The sequence below is a fragment of the Balaenoptera musculus genome, chromosome 20, assembly GCF_009873245.2.
Source record: "Balaenoptera musculus isolate JJ_BM4_2016_0621 chromosome 20, mBalMus1.pri.v3, whole genome shotgun sequence".
NCBI classification, from domain to species: Eukaryota; Metazoa; Chordata; class Mammalia; order Artiodactyla; family Balaenopteridae; genus Balaenoptera; species Balaenoptera musculus.
Genome location: NC_045804.1, coordinates 27,618,015 through 27,640,828, shown reverse-complemented (window position 1 = coordinate 27,640,828; position 22,814 = coordinate 27,618,015). Strand labels below are relative to the sequence as shown.

The following is a 22,814-nucleotide window of genomic DNA, read 5'->3' as shown; positions in this document are numbered from 1 at the left end:
TACTGGGCACTGTGCATAACAATGGTGATTTAGAGACAGAAGTCTGTTTTCAAAAAATTTCCATTTATTAGGAAGACAGACATGTACAAAATTGCAACAAGATGTATTAGAGTAAAAGAATTCCCTAGTTGCACAAAGATGGGTGTGAAATCCATGAAAAGACTGGAGAGTGGAGGGAGTAACAGATAGGGAAAGCTTCCTAGAGAGGCCTCTTTGACCTTCATCTTGAAAGATGAGAAAGTGCTGTCTGCATGGGCTATTGGGAAGGGCATTCTAGGCAGTGGAACCACTGTAGGCAAGATATGTTAGTGGAACTGCAAAGGGCTTCATAAGGCTGGGCATGTTAGGGAACCAGCTGGTGAGAAGAATCAAAATATCAGTAAATCCATTTCATTGCTGGTGTCTTTTCAAACACAAATGCTTTTCTTTAAAATTCCCTTAGTAGAAAAATCTCAAATAAACAACCTAATCTTACATCTAATGCAACTAGAGAAAGAAGAACAAACAAAACCCAAAGTTAGTAAGAGGAAAGAAATTATAAAGATCAGAGCAGAAATAAATAAAATAGGGATGAAGAAAACAATAGCAAAGATCAAGGAAACTAAAAGGTGGTTCTTGGAGAAGATAAACAAAATGGATAAACATTTAGCTAGACTCATCAGGAAAAAATGGGAAAAGGCTCAAATATTTATTGATTTCTAATTTTATTATTAGAAATGAAAAAGGAGAAGTTACAACTGACACTACAGAAATACAGAGGATCATAAAAGACTACTACAAGCAACTCTATGCCAATAAAATGAACAACAAAGAAGAAATGGACAAATTCTTAGAAAGGTACAACCTTTCAAGACTGAACCAGGAAGAAATAGAAAATATAAACAGGCCAATCACAAGTACTGAAATTGAAAGTGTGATTTAAAAAATTCCAACAAACAGAAGTCCAGGACCAGATGGCTTCATGGGTGAATTCTATTAAACATTTAGAGAAGAGTTAACACCTTTCCTTCTGAAACTCTTCCAAAAAACTGCAGAGGAAGGAACACTCCCAAACTCATTCTATGAGGCCACCATTACCCTGATACCAAAACCAGACAAAGATACCACAAAACAAGAAAATTACAAGTCAATATCACTGATGAACGTAGACACAAAAATCCTCAACAAAATACTAGCAAACCAAATCCAACAACACATTAAAAGGATCATACACCATGATCCAGTGGGATTTAACCCAGGGATGCAAGGATTCTTCAGTATATGTAAATCAATCTATGGGATACACCACATTAACAAACTGAAGAATAAAAACCATATGATCATCAATAGATGCAGAAAAAGGTTTTGACAAAATTTAACACCCATATATGATAAAAACTCTCAAGAAATTGGGCACAGAGGGAACCTACCTCAACATAATAAAGGCCATACACCACAAACCCACAGCAAAAATCATTCTCAATGGTGAAAAACTGAAAGCATTTCCTCTAAGATCAGGAATAAGAAAAGGATGTCCACTCTTGCCACTTTTATTCAACAATGTTTTGGAAGTTCTAGCCACAGCCATCAGAGAAGAAAAAGAAATAAAAGGAATCCAAATTGGAAAAGAAGAAGTAAAACTTTCACTGTTTGCAGATGACATGATACTATACATAGAAAATCCTAAAGATGCTCTCAGAAAACTACTAGAGCTCATCAATGAATTTGGTAAAGTTGCAGGATACAAAATTAATACACACAGATATCTTGTATTCCTATACACTAAAAACAAAAGAGCAGAAAGAGAAATTATAAACAATCCATTTTACCATTGCATCAAAAATAATAAAATACCTAGGTATAAACCTACCTAAGGAGGCAAAAGACCTGTATGCAGAAAACTATAAGATACTGATGAAAGACATCAAAGACGATACAAACAGATGGATAAATATACTGTGTTCTTGGATTGGAAGAATCAACATTGTCAAAATGAATATACTACCAAAAGCAATTTACAGATTCAACACAATACCTATCAAATTACCAGTGGCATTTATCACTGAAATAGACAAAAAAATCTTAAAATTTGTATGGAAACAGAAAAGACCCTGAATAGCCAAAGCATCCTGAGAAAGAAAAACAAACTTGGAGGAATCAGGCTCCCTGACTTCAGACTATACTACAAAGCTAGAGTCATCAAAACAGTTTGACACTGTCACAAAACCAGAAATATAGATCAATGGAACAGGATAGGAAGTCCAGAGGTAAACCCATGCACTATGGTCAATTAATCTATGACAAAGGAGGCAAGACTATACAATGGAGAAAAGATAGTCTCTTCAACAAATGGTACTGGGAAAACTGGACAGCTACATCTAAAAGAATGAAATTAGAACATTCCCTAACACCATACACAAAAATAAACTCAAAATGGATTAAAGACCTAAATATAAGGCCAGATACTATAAAACTCTTAGAGGAAAACATAGGTAGAACACTCTCTGACATAAATTGCAGCAATATCTTTTTTGATCCACCTACTTGAGTAATGGAAATAAAAACAAAAATAAACAAATGGGACCTAATTAAACTTAAAAGCTATGCACAACAGGGGATTCCCTGGTGGTGCAGTGGTTGAGAGTCTGCCTGCCAATGCAGGGGACACAGGTTCAAGCCCTGGTCTGGGAGGATCCCACATGCCGCGGAACAACTGGGCCCGTGAGCCACAGCTACTGAGCCTGCGCCTCTGGAGTGGTGCTCCACAACAAGAGAGGCTGCGATAGTGAGAGGCCCGTGCACCGCGATGAAGAGTGGCTCCCGCTCGCCGCAACTAAAGAAAGCCCTCGCACAGAAATGAAGACCCAACACAGCCAAAAATAAGTAAATTAATTAAAAAATAAAAATAAAAAAAAAAAGCTATGCACAACAAAGGAAAACTTAGACAAAACGAAAAGACAACCCACAGAATGGGGAAAATATTTGCTAATGAAGCGACCAAGAAGGGATTAATATCCAAAATATACAAACAGCTCATGCAGCTCTATATCAAAACACAAACCCAATCAAAAAATGGGCAGATGATCTAAATAGACATTTCTCCAAAGAAGATATTGAGATGGCCAAGAGGCACATGAAAAGATGCTCAATATCACTAATTATTAGAGAAATGCAAATCAAAACTACAATGAGGTATCACCTCACACTAGTCAGAATGGCCACTATCAAAAAATCTACAAACAATGCTGGAGAGGGTGCAGAGAAAAGGGAACCCTCCTATACCATTGGTGGGAATGTAAGTTGGTACAACCATTATGGAGAGCAGTATGGAGGTTCCTTAAAAAACTAAATATAGAACTACCGTATGATCCAGCAATCCCACTCCTGGGTATATATCCAGAGAAAACCATAATTGGAAAGATAAATGCACCTCAATGTTCATTGCAGCACTATTTAAAATAGCCAAAACATGGAAGCAACTTTAATGTCCATTGCCAGAGGAATGGATAAAGAATGTGTGGTACATATATACAGTGGAATATTATTCATCCATAAAAAAGAATGAAATAATGTCATTTGCAGCAACATGGATAGACGTAGAGATTGTCATACTGAGTGAAGTAAGTCAGACATAGAAAGACAAACATCATATGATACCACTTATATGTGGAATCTAAAAAAAAATGGTGCAAGTTAACTTATTTATGAAAGAGAAATAGAGTCACAGATGTAGAAAACAAACTTATGGTTACCAGGAGGGCAAGTGGGGGAGAGATAAACTGGGAGATTGGGATTGATATATACACACTACTATATATAAAATAGATAACTAATAAGGACCTTTAGTCAATACTCTGTAATGACCTATATGAGAAAAGAATCTAAAAAAGAGTGGATATATGTATATGTATAACTGATTCACTTTCCTGTACACCTGAACTAAAACAACATTGTAAATCAACTATACTCTGATAAAAATTATTTTTAAAAGTTCCTTAGAGAGATTTCATCTTGAACAATCACTTCATGAGTTATCTTTTATAGGCCTAGGCCCTGTAATCAGGTGTTGTGCTATGTTCAAGTTTCTGATCTTGAGGTGCTTGCTTCTACTTAGAATTTGATATTAATGAATTTGCAAAACATTGAAAAATATAACCATGTGTAATTAAATATGAAATTATGTGGCATCTAACCAGCTTCTCTAGAAATCCAGAGGGATGACTTAACCAGTAAAGGATGATTTATGGTGGGATTGGGATTTAAATCAGGAATTGTAGGATGTATAGGATTTGATAGGGGAAGGTCAAGAGAGAAAAGAAGATAAATGTGGAATCTAAAAATTCAAACTCATAGAACTAGGGAGTAGAAGAGTGGTTGCCAGGATCTGAAGAGTGGGAACATGTAAGTCAAAGAGCACACACATACACTTATAAGATGAATAGATTCTGGGGATCTAATGGACAGCGTGGTGATTATAGTTAACAATTCTGTATTGTATACTTTAAATTTGCTAAGAAAGTAGATCTTAAGTGTTCTCACCTCAAAAAGAAAAGGTAACTATGTGGATGTGTTAATTAACTTGGTTGTGGTAATCATTTTACAATGTATATGTATATCAAATCATCACATTATACACCTTAAAAAAATCATGTTGTACAATCTAAATGTATACAATTTTTATTTGTCAATTATACCTCAGTGAAGCACAGGGGAAAAGAAGCCCAGAAGTAGGAATGAGCACACTGTGTTTTTGAGGGTATGGAAATGAAACAGCATGATGTTCATCCATTCATTCCACAAACTGTATTGAAGGACTCTAATATGACAAGCACCGGGTAGAAAATAAGACGTAAAGCAGACAGCATGGTCCTGTTTCTTCTCATCCATCCATCCATTTATCTATCTATACATTTGATTAGTAGTTGTTGAGTTGTTGAGTGTGCCAAGGATTGGAATGGGAACTGAGGGTGTAATGATGGCATTGAATCAGAGCTCTAGGGCTACAAGACAACACAGATCTTGAGTAATCTAATCCTGACCCTTGCTGTGCACTAAATTCTGTTGTGAACCAGAGATGTAGCCTATTTTCCAGTCATGGTTCTTCTGTGTCTGCTCAGCTCTCATATCATTTGTAATGTGGAATTTACCCTGGAGTTGGGGAATTTAAGGAACTGTTGCAAAAACTAAAGTACATGGCATTGGGAACCTGGATTAGGCTAGCGGTACCTCGGTTGGACAAGAATCATTTGAAAGCAAAGAATTCACCCAGATTTGATCTTTGATAAGATTTTGGGGATGATAGAGATCTACAGTTAGTGAGATGCCTGCATGTTTTATTGCCTGCTAATAGGAAGCATGTTGATGCAAAAGTCAAATAGGAAAATTAAGAAGAGAAGTTAAATGTGTTGGTAGAAGTCACTATGTCAAAGAAGCTAAATCTAGCATCTCAACAGAAAATAAATGCAAGCTTATTGGACAATCCATCCCAGTACAAAATTGGGAAAAGACCAACAGATCATTTGTGTGTTTTTGTTCCCTGTTTAGTGACCAATTTTATTGTGTTTGGGCCCCAAGACTCAGGGATAGCACAAAGATTATTTTTCCTGATGTAGTATGACGATAACTGAGCCCTTATTTTTGCAAATGGTAAAGAAAATGCCTTAAATACATGCCAAAATCAAGACAGACTGGAACGGCTGGAGATTTCTCTAGGATTACCCAAATGTGAACACTGAGAAGTTGTAAAAGGCGACTGATCTCCACATACATCTGAGCAGCAGGGCTTTCATCATTTGCATACTTTTGCAATTTGTATAATGATAATTTTGTGCACACATATAGAGAGAGTGAGAATTAGAGGGTGACAAAGAGAGGGAGATGTTTACATACTCAAACAGATATGGATAAAGGACACTGTATTTCAAGATATCCACATGTTTTGCAGGATTTTAAGTGTTTCACCAGATGTTTGAATTTGTAGGGAATTGTTGTCTAATAGCGTGTTGGTGAATTTTTCAGAATTTAACACAGTTAAGTTCCTAGAGTCACTAATCCTAGCAAGTTTCCCTGGAGCATGTATGGTCCTTTAGAGGTAGCAGGGAAAGAGAGCAGGCTTTTTGATCAGGAAGCCTGATCTTATAAATGACCTTAAATGGTAACTATACTCAAAACAATATGGCACTGACACAGGAATATAAATATAGGTTGAATAATCCAGAAAGACTGGAAGCAAATCTAATGTATATGGAAACTTAATATGTGATAAAAGTAACACTCAATTGGTCACAAAAGATGGTTTATTTAATAAATAATAATGGCATTATTCAGTTTATATCTGGGAAAATCTTAGACCTCAGATTGTGGTCTAAGTATATACAAATTAATCTCTGATAGATTTTAAAAATAAAATTGTAAAAACTATAACAGTAAAAATATTTTTTAATATTTAGGAAAATACATACACTCTAGTTGGATATGCAATATTAAATAATAGAGAAAACAGAGAAACCTTATGCACAAAAAGATCGATAAATCCAACCATGTAAAATTTAAAAATCCCTAGATAACCAAATACCAAAAATGAGCTTAAAAGGTAGTTAATAGGCTAGGAGAAAATGTTTATAGCGTGTGACAGAGGGCTAATATTTCTAGAATTCAAATGATACATAAAACTCATATGAAAAACACAAATAACCCAGAGAAAAATACATGAAGAATAGGATCAGAAGAGAAATGTAAATAGCTAATGAGCATATGAGAAGATACTCAACTGTGGCAGTAGTTAAGAAATGCAAATTAAATCAGTGAAATCCCATCTTTCCTATTAGATTGTCATAAGTAAATAAACAAACAAATAAATAAATAACATTCAGTGCTATGGAGATTATGGGGAAGTGGACATACCACACATAGCTGATAGGAACATAAATATTTATAGGACTTCCCTGGTGGCGCAGTGGTTGAGAGTCTTCCTGCCAATGCAGGGGACACGGGTTCGAGCCCTGGTCTGGGAGGATCCCTCATGCCGCGGAGCAACTAGGCCCGTGAGCCACAATTAATGAGCCTGCGCGTCTGGAGCCTGTGCCCCGCAACGGGGAGAGGCCGCGATAGTGGGAGGCCCGCGCATCGCGATGAAGAGAGGCCCCTGCTTGCCACAGCTGGAGAAGGCCCTCGCACAGGAACGAAGACCCAACACAGCAATAATATAAAAATAAATAAATAAATAAATAAGCAAATATGGTTAAGAAAAAAAATATATATATAAAAAAATATATATTAAAAAAAATATTTATAGACACTGCCAGTATCTTTTAAAGTAACCTGGCAGCATCTATTAAAATAAAGCATGTACATACCTTGACTAAACAATACTACTAGTACGAAAAGTATATGTTTGAGGTTATTTATTGCAGCATTGATTTTCATGGTAACATAAGATGGAAACAATCTTAATGTCTTTCATTTAGGAAATGGTTTAGAAAAGTAAGGTGCATTCAAACTATGGAAACTCTGTAGCCTTACACATGAATGAGTAGCTCTATGAAGGATTGACATAGAGGACATTCATGGTATATTGTTACTTGAAACAAAAACTATTTTTATAAATAGAACTTCTCTATGTGTATAGGTACTTGAATGTGTTTGTATGCACATAGTGAAAGATGTTGAATGATGCCTAATAAAGTGTTCACATCAATTACCTCAGGGATGTCATTGGAAGGAAGGAGGGTGAGATGACTACCTCTTGCTTTATATGCCTGTGTATTGTTTCACATGTTACCACACATGCATTACTTTACTTCCTTTGTCTGTCTTGTTACTTCTTTGTTTTAGAGAAAAGAACTGATTTCAAATTCTAGTCCCTCTACTTACTGGCCAAGTGACCTTGGAAAGTCATATAATCTCTTTAAGTCTTATTTTTCTCATCTACAAAGTAACAGTAATATTATCTCACAGAATTGTGGGGAGGATTAAGCAAGATAAGATATGTCAAGTTCCTAGCACAGAGATTATGGTGACTGATCAGCAAATGAAAACTCCCCCTTCCTTCCTTTCACTTCACCTTCTGTTGATGTGCTTGCAGGGATGCAAGCCAGTTAGCATATTAGAACCAATCCTAAACAGGAGGCTGAAGCTGCTGTATAAACAAATAATCCACCAACTTCCAAAAGCTAAATTAAAATTATTTTCTTTGTAGATAAAACCATCCTGGATGACCCATATCACTGCTAACTCCCTCCATTCATCCAGATGTTGAGAGTTATAGATCCAAGAAATAATTTCACAGGGTTCATTAAAAGTATTAAATTGAGAGACCAATCCTATGACCTAGACTGCTCCCTGCTTTGAATTCAGGTTGGGTTGTGTGGGCATCTGAAACCTTCCCCTCTTCCGCATCCTGCCTGGAAACTTTACCCTTTTCATCTCTGGAATGTTATGGTGGTGGGATCACAGAGCTGGTGGCCACACCATTCCCCAACATCCCCTCACGGGACTCCTTCTCCAACATTCATTGAATATTTGTTATAGAAATGACATTATGCTAGACCTTTTATAAGCATATTCTCACTTATCTTCCCAACAACTCTGTGAAGTATCATCTTCACTTTACAGATGCAGAAACTAAGGCTATAGAAGTTTAACCCCCTGCTCAAGGTTGCATGGTAAGGATATGGTAGCTCATGGTCTTCCTCCTATGTAATAAAAACTCTCCAAGTTGGGGAAGTCAGAAGACCCAGTGGCTTAAAATCTCCCTGCATAAAAGTTATTCTAATTCCAGCAATAATTTGTCTCAGTTTCTAGAAAAACTTTAGTCTTTTAACTAGTTATAAGACTTGTATGGCTTGCAGTTTCTATTCGTACTTTCAGGATTAATTCAAACGTCTCCTCTGCTAGGAAGGCTGATGTCGTCACTTGAGGAAAGGGTCAGGATCAATTTACTCCTCTGTCTCCACTTAGACTTTAATATTCACACACCTTAATTATAACACATGTTTTATTATAACATGATTTGTTAGCTTGCCTGTCTTCCCACAATTAGAGGTCTTCATTAGAGTGGGAACATTTTTAAAAATTTGTGCATTTAAAAAAATCTGTCTCATAGGAGATATTCCATTAATTTTTTAGGTGAATGCACAAATTAATGATTATGTATTAAGTAAGATATTTCCAACCCTTTAGAGATTCCCAAGTGAGAGAATGGGAAGCCCTAGTTAGACGCCCTCCATGTAATATGAATCAGAGTCCCAACAGTGGAAGAGGAATTGCAGCAAAAGAGTTATTCAAAGCCAGTTCCCCCTATGATATAAATTTGAAATCAGAAAGGGGCCAAAAATCCTGCAACAGTGAGTATTTCAAACATGCTAATTAATAATGGCTCAAAGTGGAGATTTATTAGAGTTGAGAATAGGGAAATGGACAGTAAATCAGCTCTGGTGAGGAAAAGAGCAAGGAAAAGATATGAGTTCTTATTTTAAATGTATTCATATGCTTTATAACCCTATAGTAGAGATGGCTATATTGAAGCAGAAGCCTTTATTTGTAAGGATTGAATTCACTGAAAATACGTTTTATGCCAGTATTCATTTTCCCAACTTGCAATTGCTTTCCTTTGGCCGAAAAGTTGGGGACTTAGTTTATTGCTTGAAAGCTAGAAAAGATTGCCTTAGCTGAATCTCTTCATGAAAATATTCCTTGCTTCAAATGATTACTTGTAATGCACTAGTTGCATCATAGGAAAATGCTATTTTATTGGAACATATATTGAAGAGAATAGTTTTTAAAACATTCAATTAGTTGTGCCTTTGAGATAGAATTTAAACAAACCCAAAGCAATAGGATTAAATTCTCATAAAAACCCAACTGTTGCTTAGAAACCAATTCTTTTCCTACTCAAACTACTCCAAGGGTAATCAAGCTCACTCTTGGCTGTATTCCAACCAAGGCTTTTAATTCATAAATCAGACCATGGTACTCCCTTGCCCCAAATTCTCAGTTGCTTTCTAATACATTAGAGTAAAATGCAAGTTCCTGTCCCTGGTCTACCTGGACAACCTCATCTCATCTCACTTTTCTTCTCATCTGGCTCATCTAGTTCAGGTTAACTTTCTTCCTCTCCACTCCTTGAACACATCAGGCTCTTCTCTGCCAAGACCTGCTCCTCTCCTCTGCTTTGGATGCCCTCTGCCCTGCCACTCTTCAGAAGCAACTCCTCTCGGTCCTTCCAGGGTTTGTTAGATGTCATCTACAGAGGAATTATTCCTGGCCATTCTACCTAGGTTATCTCCCCAATCCATACTATATTATATAGTTCATTACTGTTTTAATTGTTTCTACAGCATACTTGCAAATAGTTCTAATTACATAGATATGCGTATATAAACTTGGAGATAAACACTATCCCTCATATTCCCTACTAGACTGCAAGATCCATGAGAGCAGGAACCATATCTGTTTTATTCATTACTGATTGCCCAGAACTGATGGCAGTGCCTGGCACATAGAGTAGGTCCTCAGTAAATATTTGCTGCATGAATTCTCAGTGTCAAGCCTAATGTCTGGCACATAATAGGCTGTCAATAAACACTTTTTAATTGAGTTTGTCTTGTTTCCATAGGATTTAGCAAGTCACATAAATTACATAAATTAATTCCAAGTGTCAAACTCCTTGCCATAACAGCATGGTCTCTGCAAATTCTGCTGAGATGACAAATGACAATTCAGGACAAATGAACAAGGAGGATGCCTAAAAGCTCAGACTGATTTTGGAGCATTTTCTATAGGATACAAATGTCACTGAGACAAATTTCAACTCAGTATCAAACTTGATCCCTCTAGTTCATTGCTCTCTCAAACTTTTTCTTATTTTAGTAGGAGCTTTTTTGGTTTTGTCTGAGGGTTACCATGTGTTAATAAACTAAACTTGAGCTTTTTGTTCCACTGGTTTTTGAATAAGCAACTGATAGGTTTTGCGTTTTCCAAGGCTCATGTTTTAAGTAGCTGAAATCAGTCACTGAGCATTTTCATAGCTCACTGGACCCAGAGCCAAGAGACCATTGGGTTTTATTGTTTATGGTCACAATGACAGCAGTGCCACAGGGAAATGTTTTGGCAAGATAACACATAGCTGTGATGCAGCAGTTAAGTTCCATTGTTTAGGCTCTGTGAAAATTAATTTGTAAAAATATCCAAGTCTGGTGTCTGTTTTAGGTTATATGTAAATTAAAAGATTGTGTGAAAAGGATTCTAGAGATGGTGCCATTCAAACATTTCAGACCAGTTGTTTACTAATTAGGGTAATTCTCACTCAATTTTACTTTATTTACATTCACATTTTTTCTCAACAATAAGTTGTATTAGTCAAGCTAGAAAAAGACACCGCATTAGCTAGTAAACTATAATAACTGATGCTTTTAAAAAAAATGACAGAAAATTTAAAAATTTGATTTATTGGGACAACCATAGGAATTAAGAGAAAAACAATTCAGCAATGATTCTCTAAATTTGGAAATAAAAGCAGTGCCATAGCATTCTACAAAATCACTTCGTTCCCAGGGGTGACATGGGGAGTTTATAAACCTGAAGGATCAAAAATATGGAGCATAGTTACGTATTAGGATCGTGGGGATAACAGAGTTCCGCACAAATGCAGAGGGAGAGTTTCCTACTCTAAATCTTGAAGCCTTAGTTCATTTGTCCAGCCTTGCTCTGAAGGTAAAGTCTACTGGCTCACTCCCATGCTCTAATAAGTATGGGCACCCCATGCTTCTGTTTCCACAGCCTTCCTCCTATAGCATTTCCCTAGAACCTAGATTACATGACATTTGTAGACCTATTCCTGGTCCCTTTTGGCACCTAAGGTCCCTGGACTAGATTTGCACCTTAATTATTGTCCCAACACATAACAATGATTCTAAGAGCATTGACTTCTTTCATCTGGACTAGAACCTTGCCTAGTCCAGCTCTTCATGAGCAGTCATCCCCATTAGCTCTCCTTGAGGTCCTGCAGATGAGACACAAACACATCTTATCTTGCCTGAATTGAAGGCTTTTTTCTACCCAGCTATAGTTGAATGGCTTTTTAAAAATCCTAAGTTTATTTGGGATGATTGATATTTAAAGCAGTTTGATTGAAACCTTTGCACTTGAAATTTATTTTAACTGGAAACTAAGCATTAATGTTACTCTTGATCTACCAAAAGAGAAATGGTAGCAAAAGTCTTACAATGGCCATAACAACAATTTAACTCTGAAACTCTGACTCTAATAACCTGCTCATGTATGAAGCCTGCTGGGGTGGAAGGGATTTAGAGCACTGTGAGTCTTGAGACCTGGGTACAAGTCCTTACTCTGTCCTTCTCTGCCTCTCCCTGGTTGTGTGGCCTTGGGTTGAGGACTTTATCTGCCTTTATGGCCTTAATTTTGTTTATTAATTTAGATTAGATGACCACTAAGGTGGCTTCTATTTCTGAAAGACTATTAATTTACAGCTGATTTAAAATGAGCAATCCAGTGATGAATAAACTTTGATACCTCTTCAGGAGTGGAGCTAATGAGGGTCACAGCTTAGCAAGGAAGAGTGTTGCTCAGTTATTCCTCAATTGTCTAAGCAGGTGGTTAGAACCAGACACACAGGCCTCGATAGTGAAGTGGGTATATAAAACCCTGAAACTATTTGTCATAAAGAATGCCATGCCCAATAAAAGCAAATCAGATGTTCACATAATATTTTTGCTGTTTGTGTTTTTATGGGGGTACTTTTGGGGTGTGAAGTTTATTTGTAAAGCACAGAAGCATCTGCCCACCCATGTTGCCATATAATAGCAGTCTGGCAATCCATTTATAGGATTTGATTATTTTTGTTAATAATTTTCATGGGAGTATATGAAATGCAATATGTATCATCTCTTACTATGTTTATTATGAATCTGCCTTCCAGGGAAGGCCCCCCAGGACATCATAGATGGCCTGATTGTCAAAGAGGTTCTTGTCTCACAGGATTTTAAAGATAAAGGGGGCTGTATTAGTTTCCTATTGTGGCTGTGACAAATAATAACAACTTAGTGACTTAAAACAACACAAATTTATTATCTTAGAGTTCTGGAGGTGAGAAGTCTGAAATGAGTCTCATGGGGTTAAAATCAGTGTCAGCAGGCTGGTGTTCCTTTTGGAGGCTCTAGGGGAAGAATCTGTTGCTTTGCCTACTCCAGGTTGTAGAGGCCGCCTGCATTCCTTAGCTCATGTCCCCTTCCTCCATCTTCAAAACCAGTATCTTCTGTCTTCTCTGACCTCTCTTTCCATCCTTAAATCTTTTCTCTATGTCTGTGATCCTTCTACACCTCTCTCATTAAAAAGACACTTGTAATTATGTGGGGCCCAGATAATCCAGGATAATCTACTCATCTCAAGATCCTTAATTTAGTAATTTCTGTCCAGTAACTTTTACAATGTAAGGTAACACATGCACAGGTTCTGGGGTTAGGATGTGGACATCTTTGGAGGGGGCCATTATTCAGCCTACAACAGAGGCCATAGAGACCAACCAAGGCCCAAGAAATAAATGACTATCTAAGGACACACAACTAATTTGTGGCAGTGCCATGACTGTATCCCTGGCATCCTCACATCTGCCATGTTTATGTGCATCACTGAAAATCACAGGTAAGAACATGCACTGATGGAGGCTTTATTTTTATAATAAACTTGAAATGATTGAAGAATAAGTATAAAATTAAGTCAGTGATTTTAAAAGAGCGTTTTAGAGATGATAGAAGTTTATGTTTTTTAAATACATTTTTAATGCAAGAGCTTCCTTAAATATTATAATTTTGCTAGGTCATGGTACCTTCTAAAGATAAAGTGACTTGCAGAGATAAAATAGCTTAAATAATGATGGGAAATGAAAGTGCCAAGGAAGCACAGGTACATATTCTTCTATCTACTTCCCCTTCCCCTCTTCCTCCTTTGCTTTCTCTCTCTGTAACCCTGGCCATTGTTGCCATTTTGAAAATCTGTTATAGCTGGAAAGTCAATTCAAACTTTTTAATTAAAGGGGGTGGATCTACCAGAGGCTTATTGCCAAGGGGTTAAACCAAATTAGGTTATTTGCCATATTTCACAATGAAGCCCACTTTATTTTGGTGTTGAAACATTCTTCTAAGACTCTAAGGAACTTGTTTTTTATCACTTCTGCCCAATAATTGCCTGTAACAATTAAAAGGGTTATAGAATTTTGAATTTAGATGGGACTAGACATACCATCCAGCCCAAAACTTCTCTCTTTCATAGTATCTTTGGCAGGTATTTGCCATACTCCTCTCTTGCTTCAGTTTTCTCCATCCATGACATGGGAAGGAATAATGGCTGCTGTAAATTAAAGGTTGTATTAAATTTGAGTTCCTGAGAGGACACATACATTTGAGAGTGTTGTGACTTTATTGTTAGGCTCATCTTCTGTAGGCATCACTCCCTGTTTCCACTTCCACTGCTGCAGGCTTTGGTGCCCCTCATCTAGAGTTTCATATACACTTGACTTAACCTCATATGTACCCCACCCCCAGTGTGGTAATTGTTCTTACATGCATCTGCCTTCTTCAAAATTCAACTTAACCCAATACTGGACATGCAATAGGAGCTCACTGGACTGCTGATGGATGCTGTGGATGGATGATTGAATGATGATCATACAATCTCAGAGGCATATAAAGGACACATGGATCTAAAGCCTCAGTAAAGATACTGAGGGGGCAGGAAAATGTTGAAGATACAGTCGCTGATCTTCACTGATGTAAAATTAGTAGGTTGGTTACCCCACTGCTCTGCTAACTTTTTTAAACAGAAGAAAATAGGACTGGAAATTGTCCAGAAATTTATTTTAATAGATTATTTAATGTGACACTGAAAATGAGTGGATGATTTCCCTTTGGATATTTGCACTCAGCACTCAATGCCATCTTTTTTCTGCTTATCAATGAACGCATTCTTCAGCTGATGGTACATTAAATCAACTTGCCAAGCTCCTGTCTGGCATTGATTGGGGGTCATAAAATAATTCACTCCCTCAGTCTGGTCTTGACAACCAGCAGAATAAATACCTTATATATGTTGAATGCTACTTCTTTGAAAAGCTTATAAAACTTTCTATCGAGAGCCAGGTTGATTCCCATATCATTCCTGCCAAACAGAAAAGCAGAGCATCAGCTGAGGAGTTGCTATATATTTAGTGTACCTCAATATGAAAAGATGATGTGGCTGGACTATGCCATCTTCTTATTAAGTCATTAATGCTAGCTATACCCATCAAAGAGGCCACAGAGTCAATGGGTCAAAAATAAATAAAATCTGATCTTAAGACATCATGAAGGTAAGAGTTAGAGAAATTGACCAAGATTCAGGCCAGGAAACTGCCATAACGACACTCAAGGATCTCTATATGTGGGAAACATTGGATGGGTCTCTTTGATTTTATGACTTTTGTGCCATAGCTCTTTTTCCATTGTTTCCCCAGCCTGATTCTAAAATTTCTTTCTGTTTCTAGTTCCTTCTTTCTGGGGATTGGTGAACTCAGCTTGGAATCTTTGCTCTGTGGGGAAACGACAGTCGCCAGTCAATATAGAGACTAGTCACATGATCTTCGACCCCTTTCTGACGCCCCTTCGCATCAACACTGGGGGCAGGAAGGTAAGCAGCCATGTTGCTTCCATCGTGAAGTTGAGGACAGGGAGAGATGCTGATTCTGAAAGCCAGCCTTCCAGACCTTGATCTCTGTGATGAGTTTGTCTTTCTACCCAGGAGTAATATTACAGACCTCAGGCCTATTGCCAGCAAATATAATTATGTGTAAATCATGCTTTTTCTCTCTACCTAGTCAAACCCTCATGCTTCTAATTACTTCTTTGTATTCCCTGGATGTTGCCTGAAGTCCTATCCCTTGGTAGCTCATGAAAGAAAGTTAGAAAACAGCATTGCCTCCTCTGCATATCATGCTGGGAAAATTCTTCCTCTCAGAAACCTCTTTACTGGGGCTTCTTTTAACCTCAACAAAGTGAAAAAAAAATTTTAACAAAAGTAAAATCAGACATTTATCATCCTGGAAGGAAAAACAAACAAAAATCACCTTAGATGATTTATAAGAAAATCAATAATTAATTTTACTATGGCTTGCTGGCTAAGAATCATAGCTCCTGCACAGAAACGCTGAACTATGCTTCCCGATTCTCACATCAACATCCCTTCTTCCCTATCCTTCTCCCATAATGAGCTCCTCCTTAATTTGTGGAAGAGCATAATGTCCATGGGGTTTCCTCATCACTGGAATCTAGTGTTTGTGTTTTTTTTTTTTTTTCTGGTTTATCTCTATTTAGCTACCCTTACTGTTGAGTAGATTGTTGAAGGTGGAAAAAACACACACAGAAAACTGTGTTTGAACGTGATTTAGCTGTTGTGAACTCAAGAGGAACGGAAAATCATTTGTGTGCAAGAAACTGGGGTTAAAATTTGGATAAATTTCACTATTGCTGGTGCCTGATTCTCCAGGGGTTGGGCTCCTTGGGCTCTGCTTTCTACTCCCCTTATGCAGTCTGTTCACCTTAATTACCACAAGTTTGTAAGTAATCTTTTCGCCTTCTGATATATTGTATTTTTTTCTTATCACATAATTTTCACACACGCATTGAAAAATCGAATGACCCATCAAAATTTTGTTAGTGACTTTGACTCAGGTCACAAGGCAAGTTTTAAAGGATCTTGCATGTGATTGAGACTATTTAGCTAAGTAGTGTTTGTGTGCTGTTTTAAATATGACTTGGGAAGCACTTTTGTAAAAAGGTCCTATATAAGTTCATGATGTTTATTGTTCTGATTGTATAGAAAACTAACCTACCTTAATTATTGTTCCAATTGCAGTTTTATTTTACAAACCCTAAAAGGAACTTGACTTGGGTTCTACATATACCTCTCTCTAAAAAGTTGAATCATTCAAATCAAGTCATGAGCATGTATAGGTTCACTGACCAGTATATAAAAAGGGCAAATTGCAATTTTGAATATGCAATCACTCTTTCTTTCTTGGAGAGGGTGATGGAGGATATAACTGTATCCTAGGCAAACTGAGAAATGAAAAAAGTAAACACACACAAACCAGAAGGAAGGCTGGTACCTGAATTCCAGAAATTACCTGAAAGATGGCCAGCAAGGCTGAAGCACAGAGACCTAAGAGGAGTTGGTGAGGAGATAAGGATGGAAGAAGAAGGCAGAGGCGAGATCCTAAGGCCATGTTAAGGAACTGAATTTTTTCTTAAGAGTATGACAAGGATTTAAAGCATTATTAGGTAAAAAGTACATAGGGAGTGGGATGGAAAAGGTGGCAAGCTAACACAAACAGTGAATATACAAGTTTCATTTTCCATCAGACCATCTTAGAGGAAAATCTTGATGTGAAAGAAATAAAAAAAACTAATTCAGGAAAGCTTCTCTCTAAAATTTATTGGGAAAGAAGAGAATGAGAGATAGCTGGAGTTAAAAATCATTCATAAGTTATGTTATCTTTTGGTGTTTTTTTGTTGTTATGTGATTTAAAAAATATATTTTTAATTTAGTAAAGTGTACCTGATCCAAATCAATTTTAAAATGCTTTGGAGTTTGGAATTTTGGAAACATTTACTTTTGATGGTGTAAATATTTATATCTGGCATGCTTTGCGTTGTCAGCTGTTTGAAGAGCTGAGGACCATTTGATGATTTCCTTTGCATTTGTGAAAGGTGGAAAATATAAAATATAGATGGTAGTTGGATAAATTAACTGATAATGTAATGCCTAAACTTGATAGACAATAGCTAAATCATGTTTGCAATCTATTAAAAGATGGTGTTTAATGAATTGGAGATTTATTTTGGAAGTAAGGATTCAAATCACTGGCTCTGAATTTAGTTTTTCCTTGAAGAAATGTGTATCCAACTTAAAAGGCTTAAAAACCTCTCTGCAAGATTAGGAGGTTTTGTAGAATTTGGGCAAGCTGCCACATTTTGAAGTCTGAGATCAGCTGGGTATCAACATGTTAAATGCATCCCAGTCATTATGTGTTTTATGTCACATTTGTATCCATGAAGATTATTCCTGCTCATTGTTAAATGTACCTTATTTATAAACCCACGAAGCAGCTCTGCTGCAGTACCTCACTGTGTTACTGTGTTTGTTTGAACATATTTGATTTGGCATAGAGCTCAGATGATGAATTACAGGTTTTGTTTGTTTGTTTGTTTATTTGTTTTAGCATGAGGTAGAGCTGAAATTCAATGTGAACACAAGACTACAAAGGGTAATAATAGATGAGAATCAAAACATATGATGTCTTGGATATAAAAAAGGATATTTATTTTACAAACAATGTGGTTTCTTTTACCTTTTAAGATGCTTATTTACAATGATAATTTTTAAGCAATTTTTTTTTTCTTGAAGAAGAGTACTTTTTATCCAGTTGTTAATATCTGACACATAGGACAAAATCCAAAATAAGTGTACTTTCAAACAACACTCATATATTGTTGCACTGCATATGGATATAAGAATCCTACTTTGGGAGAAATGTGGCCAAGGTAGAGGAGTAGGAAGACCCTGAGCTTACGTCTTGCCATGGGCACACCAAAATTACAATCATTTACAGAGCAACTATCTACAAGAACAACCTCAAGACTAGCTGAAATATTTTCCACAACTAAAGGTATAAAGAAGGAACTGCAATGAGTTGGGTAGGAGGGGTGGAGACATAATATAGTCAAGACCCACACCCCTGTGTAGGCAACCCATAAATGGGAAGACAATAACAAATGCAGAGTTCCTCCCCAAGGAGGAAGGGGACCAAGCCCCACATTAGGCTCCCTAGCTAAGGGGTCCTGCAGCAGGAAGATGAGCCCCCAAAATGTGTGGCTTTGATGGTCAGCAAGGCTGACATATTGAGAGAGTTGGAAGGCTTTAGGAAATAGAGACTCTGCTCTTAAAGGGTGCACACAAAATCTCACATGCTAAAGGACCTAGGGCAGAATCAGTAATTTGAAAGTATCCCAGATCAGACCCACCTGCAGATTTTGGAGAGCTTCTCAGAGAGGCAGAAGGAAATTGGGACCCACCTTGGAGACACAGACACTGGTGGCAGTGCCTGGGAACTTGTTCTACCTCAAGGACACTGGTGCTGGCAAGCACCATTTTAGAGTCTTCTTTCTATCCTATTAGTGCCTGGGACTTACACACCAACCAGCGGACCAGCACCACCCCAAGACCATCCCAGACCCCACAGCAAGCTGCCCTAGGACCTGGCTTAGACCACCAGAAGGACAGCACCAGCCCAGGGACCCCCCCACCCTGATCCATGCAACCAGGTGTACTGGGAACTGGCCTAACCCACCAGTGAGCCAGCAGCCACCATGTGAAGCAGAGCCTGGTGGCCAACCAGGCAGAATGCAGCCTCACCTACCAGCATTCCCACAGTAGTTGGTCCTGCCACAACAGAAAGGCCCATGCAGCCAACATAGGGGGCACTCCTAGAGCATATAGCTCTGGTAACCAGAAGAGAGTGTGCTGGTAGGCTCCATAGGACCTCTCCTACATGAGGTCACTTCTCCAAAATCAGGAAATATAACCAAATTGTCTAACACTGGATATAAATACAGAGAATAGGCAAAATGAGGAGACAGAGAAATATGTACCAAAGAAGGAACAAGACAAAACCTCAGGAAAAAACTTTTAACAAAATGAAGATAAGCAATCTTCCCAATAAAGAGTTCAAAGTAATAATCATCAAGATGCTCAGTGAACCCAGGAGAAGAATGGATGAACACAGTGAGAAGTGAAATAGAATTAGAAAATATAAAGTACCAAACAGAGCTGAAGAATCAGTAATTTAAATTTAAAAATACACTAGAAGGAATCACGGTCAATTAAATGATACAGAGGAATCGATCAGCAAACTGGAAAAGAGCAGTAGGAATCACCCTAACATAACAGAAAAGAGAAAAAAAAAAAGAATTTTATAAAATGAAGATAGTTTGAGACCTCTGAGACAACATCAAGCACACTAATATTTACAATGTAAGGGTCCCATAAGAGAATAGAGAAAGAAAGGGGCAGATAAATTATTTGAAGACATAATAATCGAAAACTTCCCTAACCTGGGAAAGGAAACTAACATCCAGGTCCAAGAAGCACAGAGTCCCAAAGAAGATAAAGCCAAAGAGGGCCACACCAAGACATTGTAATTAAAATAGCAAGAATTAAAGATAGAGTATTAAAAGCAACAAGATAAAAGCAACCAATTACATACAAGGGACCTCCCATAAGTCTATCAGCTGACTTTTCAGCAGAAACTTTGCAGGCCAGAAGGGAGTGGCACAATATATTCAAAGTGATGAAAGGAAAAAAACCTACAACCAAGAGTACTCTACCCAGAAAGGCTATCATTTAGATTTGAAGGAGGCATAAAGAGTTTTAGAAACAAGAACAACTAAAAGAGTTCAGCATGACTAACTGGATTTATAAGAAATGTTAAAGGGACTTATCTAAGTGGAAAAGAAAAGGTCACAATTAAAAATATGAAAATTGTAAAAGGAAAAATCTCATTGGTAAAAGCAAATATACTGTAAAGGTAATAGATCAACCACTTATAAAGCTAGAAGGAAGGTCAAAAGACAAAAGTAAAATTATCTATATCCACAATAAATAGTTAAGGAATACACAAACTAGAAAGGTATGAAATAGGAGGTAAAAAAATTAAACATGGGGGGGGGAGTAAAAATGCAAGGTTGTTAAAATACACTTGAACATAAAATAATCATGTATTGCTATATATTTGGTTGGCCAAAAAATTCATTCAGGTTTTTCCATAAATTGATAGCAGATGCACACTAAAAGAGAAAGGAATCCAAACATAGCACTAAAGATAGTCATCAAATCACAAGGGAAGAGATCAAAAGAAGAAAGGAACAAAAAAGAACTACAAAAGAAAACCCCAGAACAATTAACAAAATGGTGATGAGTGCATACTTAACAATAATTACTTTAAAGGTAAATGCACTAAGTGTTCCAATCAGAAGACATATAGTGGGTAAATGGATAAAAAACAAGGCCCATATATATGCTGCCTACAAGAGGCCTACCTCAGATTTAAAGACACACACAGACCGAAAATGAGGGATGGAAAAAGATATTCCATGCAAATGGAACTGAAAAGAAAGCAGGGATGGAGACACTTATATCAGACAGAATAGAGTTTATAACAGAGACTGTAACAAGAGACAAAGAAGGACATTATATAATGATCAAGAGATAAATCAATGAAGGAAATATAACAGTTTTAAATATATATGCTCCTAACATAGATAAGAGCACCTCAGTACATAAAACAAATATAAACAGACATAAATGGAGAAATTGACAGTAACTCAATAATAGTAGGGGACTATAACACCCTGCTTACATCAATGGACAGATCATCCAGATGGAAAATCAGTAACACTGGCCTTAAACAACACATTACACAAAATAGTATTAAAAGATATATACAGAACATTTCATCTAAAAGTAGCATAATACACATTCTCTTCAAATGCATATGGAACATTATCCAGGATAGATCACATGCTAGGCCACAAAACAAATCTCAAAAAATTAAAGTTTGAAATCACATCAAGCATCATTTCTGACCAAAAGAGTTTGAGACTACAGATCAACTAAAAGGGAAAAAACTGCAAAAACCACAAACATGAGGAGTTTAAACAATGTGGTGCTAAATAACTGATGGGTTACTGAAGAAATCAGAGGAAATTTTAAAAATACCTGAAGACACATGAAAATGGAAGCACATAGTCCAAAATCTATGAGATGCAACAAAAACAGGTCTAAGAGGGAAGTTTGTAGTGATACAGGCCTACCTCAAGAAAATTTTCAAATAAACAATCCACCTGTACACTAAAGGAACTAGAAAAAAACCAAAAACCCCAAAGTTAGTAGAAGGAAAGAAATAGTAAAAATCAGAGCAGATATAAATTTATAAGAAACAAACAAACAAACAAAACAATAGAAAAGAGCAACGAGATTAAGAACTGGTTCTTTGAAAAGATAAACAAAACTGATAAACGTTAGCAAGACTCATCAAGAAAGCAAGAGAGAGGAGCCAAATCAATAAAATCAGAATGGAAAAAGGAGAAGTTACAACTGACACCACAGAGATACAAAGACTCATAAGAAAACATTATGAACAATTATATGCCAATAAAATAGACAACCTAGAAAAAAATGGATAAATCCCTAGAAATGTACAATCTCCCAGACGAATTAGGAAGAAATAGAAAATAAGAACAGACCAAATACCAGTAATAAAATTGAATCAGTAATCAAACAACTTCCAACAAAAAAAGTCTAGGACTGGATGGCTTCACAGGTGAATTATCTCAAACATTTAAAGAAGAGTTAACAACTATCTTTTTCAAACTATTAGAAAATAATTGAAGAGAAAGGAAGGCCTTTGAAATCACTCTATGAGGCCAACATCACCCTGATACAAAAAGCAGACAAAGACACCACAAAAAAGAAAATTAGAATCAAATATCACTGCTGAAAATTGATGGAAAATTCCTCAAAAAACTATTAGCAAACCAATTCAACAGTATATTGAAAGGATCATACACCATGATCAAGTGGGCTCTATCCCAGGGATGCAAGAATGCTTCAATATCTGTAAATTAATCAACAAGATACACTACACTAACAAAATGAAGAATAAAAAGTCATATGATCATCTTAATTGATGCAAGAAGAGATTTTGACAAAATTCAACAACAGTTTATGAT

General features: G+C 36.8%; 1 protein-coding gene across 3 annotated transcripts in view; it reads left to right on the top strand.

Moving 5' to 3' along the window:
- CA10 (carbonic anhydrase 10) overlaps positions 1–22,814 on the top strand; it is a 599,631-nt gene that overhangs the window by 222,619 nt on the left and 354,198 nt on the right. For all 3 annotated transcript variants that reach the window (XM_036837746.1, XM_036837745.1, XM_036837747.1), the window contains one exon: positions 15,515–15,657. In XM_036837746.1, coding sequence (XP_036693641.1) covers positions 15,515–15,657 — 143 coding nt within the window. The remainder of the gene's footprint in view (positions 1–15,514; positions 15,658–22,814) is intronic.